Source organism: Blennius ocellaris, assembly GCF_963422515.1.
Source record: "Blennius ocellaris genome assembly, chromosome: 15".
Taxonomy (NCBI): domain Eukaryota; kingdom Metazoa; phylum Chordata; class Actinopteri; order Blenniiformes; family Blenniidae; genus Blennius; species Blennius ocellaris.
This window is the reverse complement of record NC_137664.1, coordinates 2,294,690-2,301,011: the sequence shown is the minus strand read 5'-3', so window position 1 is coordinate 2,301,011 and position 6,322 is coordinate 2,294,690. Positions and strand designations below refer to the sequence as shown.

Below are 6,322 nucleotides of genomic sequence, written 5' to 3'. Positions count from 1 at the left end.
GACAATTTTTTTTAATGGCCTGACTAATTTTTTGGCCGTATTCCACTGGTTTTGTACATATTTTTGACACGTCCAGATTTTTTGGCTACTTTTTTAGTAATATTTTCTTGTCTAATATTGCAGTAGTAATAGTAGTAGTAGTAGTAGTATTTGGACCAGGTTGGAGTTTTCACAACTTTTAGTTTTGGACGTATTATCAAGTATTTACAGGAAAACCATTTAACCATTTGATAGCATTTTCAGCACATTTTTGAATAGGTGACTTAGTTTATAAAAAATATTTTAAAAATAGTTTAGGCCTTCTCGAACACTTGGCTGTTAAAATGGTGGAGGAACATTGTGAGACAGTCACTTTGAACGGGAAGGCAGGAAATAAGCAGCACTTGTTTGAGGAAAGGCGTCGTGGAGCGCTGCTGTGCTCTCACATGAACTGCTGGACCTGCAGAGTCTAAATTAATTTACTTGTGTTTCCACTGTGCAGATGGAAAATGTGAGCTGATGATAGACGGACAGGAAGAGGAGGAACAATCGAGATGGAAAACATGACTCTGAGTGCAAGCTTGGAGGCAAACGGCCAAATGTCCAGTGCAAATTATATATGTATATATATATATATATATATATATATATATATATATATATATATAAGAAATGTTTCCATAAAGTATAATTTCTCTGCAGTCACAAAACATGTTAATTATTGAAGATAAAGAAGATATAGTCCATCATGTCTTTAGCTTTCGCAGACATTTTTAGAGACGTTTTCATGGATTTTCCTGCTTTAGACGTTTTAAACATTTTGACTGTTTAAGCCTCTCCAGCTAGTATTTATAGTATTGATGGTATCTCTGCTGTTACTTCTAGTCAGAGCGGTTTTAGCAAGGATTTATTTAATCTTTTCCGCTTTTTCTCTTATTTTCATCCCTTTTTTCTGTTCTTTTTCTTTTTTCCTTATTATTTTCAGATTTGTCCGATTTGTTTTCTTTTTCTATTTTTTCCAATTTTCTTGTTTTCCTTATTTATTTTCTAATTTTAAATTTTTTTTCTTTGTTTTTACATTTTTAATCTTAATTTTCTATATTTTCCTCTTTTTTCTTCTTTCTTTCTCCCATTTTTTCCCTTTATTGTCCCTTTTCACCCTTTTTTTATTTTATTTTCCTGTCCAGGTTTTATCTGTATGCGCGTGCGTGCGTGTGTGTGTGCGTGTGTGTGTGAGCGTGTGTGTGTGCGCGCAGATAAACGTTGTGCAACTCGGGGTTTCCTCTCTGAAAGCCTAAAGATAGATCTTCCCTGGTTTCATGACGAGTTAGGCTGCGGGTTTCTCCTTATCTTCATCATCTTCATCATCTTCATCATCTTCATCATCTTCATCATCATCATCTTCATCCTCATGTGGAATCAAATCCTCTCCTCCTCTTCCTCCCCAAAATGATTTGATGGTGTATTTTAATTCCCTCGTGCGCTGAGCTCACGTCTCCATGTGGTATTTAAACGGTTGCTCCTCTTCCTCCTCCTCTTCTTCCTCCTCCTCCTCCTCTTCCTCCTCTGTGCGCACCGGGGACCGACCCACCGTGCGGCAGCGTGCGTGTACGCGTGCGTGTGCGTGTGTCTGGGCTGCAGCCGTCCGGAGCTCCTCGGTGGGCGGAGCCAGTGATCCGGAGGGGGGGTTCCTCTTCCTCCTCCTCCTCCTCTTCCTCTTCCTCCTGCCGTCCAGCAGCACCGGAGCACCGAGCCGCATTCCTCGGGCTTCCCGGCTCCGGTAACACACACACACACACACACACTCTCGCGCACACACACACTCACACACACACACACACCCTGTCCGAGGTGGAGGAGGAGGAGGAGGAGAGGACGCATCATGGCCACCACCACCTGCACGCGCTTCACGGACGAATACCAGCTGTACGAGGAGCTTGGCAAGTAAGACGTGGTCTTGTTCATCCCTTCATCCCCTCATCCCCTCATCCCCTCATCCCTTCATCCCTTCATCCCTTCATCCGCTGTGTGGAGCTGAAAGTGTCCCGCTGCAGTGGCGGAGGAAGAGGAGGAGGAGGAAGAGGAGGCTGCACTTCTGAAAGCCGGAGAGTCTGGACGTTTCCGTATGAAGATGATCACTTCTGTGCATCTTCCTCCTCCTCTTCCTCCTCTTCCTCCTCTTCTTCCTCCTCTTCTTCCTCTTCTTCCTCCTCTTCCTCTGGCCAAAGGCTAATCAGGGACAAACTGGCCTCATATCAAAGCTGATGTGTTGGAATTAAGCTGCTTTTGTGTGTGTGTGTGTGTGTGTGTGTGTGTGTGTGTGTGTGTGTGTGTGTGTGTGTTGTGTGTGTGCGTGTGCGGCGTGTGTCCCAACGGGAGGCTCCGGGTGCCACAGTGTGTAGATGCAAAGTGGACTCAATGTCTCCGTCAGGTTGTGCGTGGGTAGAGAGAGGATCTCTCTCTCTCTCTCTCTCTCTCTCTCTCTCTCTCTCTCTCTCTCTCTCTCTCTCTCTCTCTCTCTCTCTCTCTCTCTCTCTCTCTCTCTCTCTCTCTCTCTCTCTCTCTCTCTCTCTCTCTCTCTCTCTGCAACATTTTCCTCACAGGAACATTTCCTCCACGGCCAGATCTGAAAGAAAAAAAAAAAAAACCCACAACCTCCAAACCAAGTAGAGTTGAAGCAGTTCACTTGTTCATTTGGCCGTGTGTGTGTGTGTGTGTGTGTGTGTGTGTGTAGGAGGTGATAAGTGAGACAATAGTCGAGCAGCTGCCGTCGCCGATATCGTCGCCGGGTTCCGGCCTCTGTTGTCACTTTCCAGCATGTGATTTAACGGTTAAACACCAGACCTCGTCTTTTTTTTCTTCTTTTTTTTTTTTTATTAATTCCCGTAATTTGGAGGAAGAAATCCGACTTAAACAAGAATTGTTTGGTCGGAAACGGCAAAAATGATACCAGCAATAACGTATTCAGGCTCGCGATACCAGCTTGAGCCACAAGATGGTGTATTGAGCCGTGGGAGGTCCTTTATTCAGTACAAGAATAAGAAATGGACTCATTACTGCCTACATCTTATGTACTGGAACTTTAAATAAATCATATTCTGTAACATCCACTTTCTAAAGTTTTTACTAATCGTCTCCACACCTGGAACGACGTCCCAGAAGTGAAGAAAGTGTGTCCTCTCTCTCTCTGGCTTGTTCCAGGTTATAAAAAGTGTGTTGCTCCAACCAGCCAATCAGAAATCTAACCCTATATAGCGTCACTGGGGGTTTAGCCAATCACAATCAAGGTAGGCTCCTCCCCCTGTGACTCCTCCCACAATTAGGCAGGTCTGCTCTGGCACAATAAAAAAACAAAAGGATAAAATAAAATATACCTATAAAATAAGATAATAATCTGAAATTATGTAATAAAATAGAGTAAATAAAACAGAATATGAAATGTTAATTAAATTAATTAAATGTATGATAGCTGAAAAAATAGATGCATAAAATAGACCAACCGAGGGTTGGAGGGTACGGTGACCTGGGAAGTGCAAAACACTACCAAATACAAAAAATACTACCAAATAGAGAAAATACCACAAATACAAAAAATACTACAAATAGAGAAAATACTACCAAATACAGAAAATACTACCAAATAGAGAAAATACCACAAATACAAAAAATACTACAAATAGAGAAAATACTACCAAATACAGAAAAATACTACTAATAGAGAAAATACTACCAAATACCAAATAATACTACCAAATACAGAAAATACTACTAATAAAGAAAATACTACCAAATACCAAATAATACTACCAAATAAAAAAATACTACAAATTCAAAAAATACTACAAATACAAAAAAATACTACCAAATAGAGAAAATACTACCAAATACATAAAATACTACAAACACCAAACAATACTACAAATAGAGAAAATACTATAAAATACCAAATAATACTACCAAATACAAAAAATACTACAACTACCAAATAATACAAAAAAATACGAAGTTTACCGAACAGGACAAATACATCTCTACCAGGAGACTGCAACCAGAAGCATATATATGTATATATATGCTTCTGGTTGCAGTCTCAGTCTATATATGTATATGTATATATATATATGTGTGTATATGTATATGCCGACGCCCACCTGCCCGACACGTCACCTTTCATACCAGATGTGTGTTGCTGAGTGAGGCTTCATTGTGTAACACCATAACACCACTGAGGTGAGATAAAATTAGCTGTGGGAGCGACAGAGGAGGTTATTTCTGTTGCTTTGATGAGCGAATGAAAAGAAAAGAGGAAAAAAAAAAGAACAGATCAGACACAAACTCTGCTTTTCTTCCTGTAATGTCTGATCAGGAAGAACTAGAATACTGTATGTAGCGTTTAAAAAAACAAAGATATGTAGGATTATTTTGATTAAAACATGACAAGTGACCTCCAATATGAGCAAACATCAGTCACTTTAACGTTTGCAGAGATTTGAAGTCGTCAGATCCAGTTTCCTGAAGTCGACTTGAAATCAACTCTTAAAGTGTAAAAAATGCAGAAACCAAAACTGCAACTTCTCGCAAGAGAAGTGTGACTTGGTGGAAACACATGTCACATCATGTCGTCCCTGATCTGAGGGCAGCAGAGAGAGAGCTGGAGGGAGAGCTGAAAGAGAGCTGGAGAGAGAGCCGGAGGGGAGAGCTGGAGAGAGAGTCGAAGAGAGAGCTGTAGGGAGAGCTGTAGGGAGACCCAGAGAGAGAGCCGGAGGGAGAGCTGGAGGGAGAGAGGGAGGAGAGCTAGAGTGTGAGGCAGAGGGAGCGCTAGAGAGAGAACTGGAGGGAGAGAGGGAGGGAGAGCTGGAGGGTGAGCCGGAGGGAGAGCTGGAGAGAGAGCCGGAGGGAGAGCTAGAGAGAGAGCCGGAGGACAACTGAGAGAGAGAGCTGGAGGGAGAGCTGGAGGGAGAGCTGGAGAGAGAGCTGGAGAGAGAGCTGGAGGGAGAGCTGGAGGGAGAGCTGGAGGGAGAGCTGGAGAGAGAGCTGAGAGAGAGCTGGAGAGACAGCTGGAGAGAGAGCTGGAGGAGAGCTGGAGAGACAGCTGGAGGGAGAGCCGGGGGGAGAGCTGGAGAGACAGCTGGAGAGACAGCTGGAGAGAGAGCTGGAGGGAAAGCTGGAGAGACAGCTGGATGGAGAGCTAGAGGGAGAGCCGGATGGCATCACTCTGACAGCCCAGACGTCCGCTTCATGCTGATCAGGCTTTTCATGGCCGCTGACCCGACTCTTCCTCTTGTCGTCTCTCGTTTCCCAGGGGAGCCTTTTCAGTGGTCCGCCGCTGTGTCAAGCTCTGCTCAGGCCAGGAGTACGCCGCCAAGATCATCAACACCAAGAAGCTCTCAGCCAGAGGTGAGACCTCACTGACACCATCATCATCATCATCATCATCATCATCATCATCATCATCATCATCATCATCATCATCATCATCATCATCATCATCATTTTCTTCATCATCACTGTCATCATCATTATTACCACCATCATCATCATCATCATCATCATCATCATCAATGTCATGAAAATCATCATCTTCGTCACGAACATCATGAAACTCATCATCATCATCATTATCATCATCATTATTGTTATCATTGTTATCATCATTTTCTTCATCATTGTCATCACCATTATTACCACCATCATCATCATCATCATCATCATCAATGTCATGAAAATCATCATCTTCGTCACGAACACCATGAAACTCATCATCATCATCATTATTGTTATCATTGCCATCATCATCATCATTATCATCATCATCGCCATCATCATCATCATCAATATCATGAAAATTATCATCTTCATCATGAACGTCATGAAACTCATCATCATCATCAACACCTCTCGACCAGAGGTGAGAACATCATCATCATCATCATCATCATCATCCCTTCTTCTATTCACTCTCCTTCCTTCCTTCCTTCTCTTCATCCCTCTCTTCTTCTCTTGCCCTGGTTCCTCCCTCGTTTCATTTTCTTCGGTTATTTATTTACTTATTAATTTGTTTCCTTCCATCTTGTCACCCCTCATCATCATCATCATCATCATCATCTTCATCACCACCAGGCATCACATTAGCATATTTCCTCACTGGTTGGTCGGCAGCCTGTGACCCTTCATCACGTCTGCTCCGTGTCGAGCGGCAGATGACGGCTTCAGTCTGAGCTCGCCGCGATGCTAGCTAACGTTTCTTTTCTCACCTGAGCGGCGCCAAACGATGCGGTGCCAAACGACGCGGCGCCAAACAATGCGGCGCCAAACGAAGAGACGCGGCGCGGCAGGACGGGCT

General features: G+C 43.1%; 1 protein-coding gene across 1 annotated transcript in view; it reads left to right on the top strand.

Moving 5' to 3' along the window:
• Positions 1-1,861: 1,861 nt before the first annotated feature.
• Positions 1,862-6,322, top strand: part of camk2b2 (calcium/calmodulin-dependent protein kinase (CaM kinase) II beta 2) — a gene marked incomplete at both ends in the record, with an annotated part of 23,617 nt that continues 19,156 nt past the window's right edge. The window contains 2 exons of the mRNA XM_080509867.1: positions 1,862-1,923; positions 5,282-5,376. Of these exons, the coding sequence (XP_080365993.1) occupies positions 1,862-1,923; positions 5,282-5,376 (157 nt within the window). The remainder of the gene's footprint in view (positions 1,924-5,281; positions 5,377-6,322) is intronic.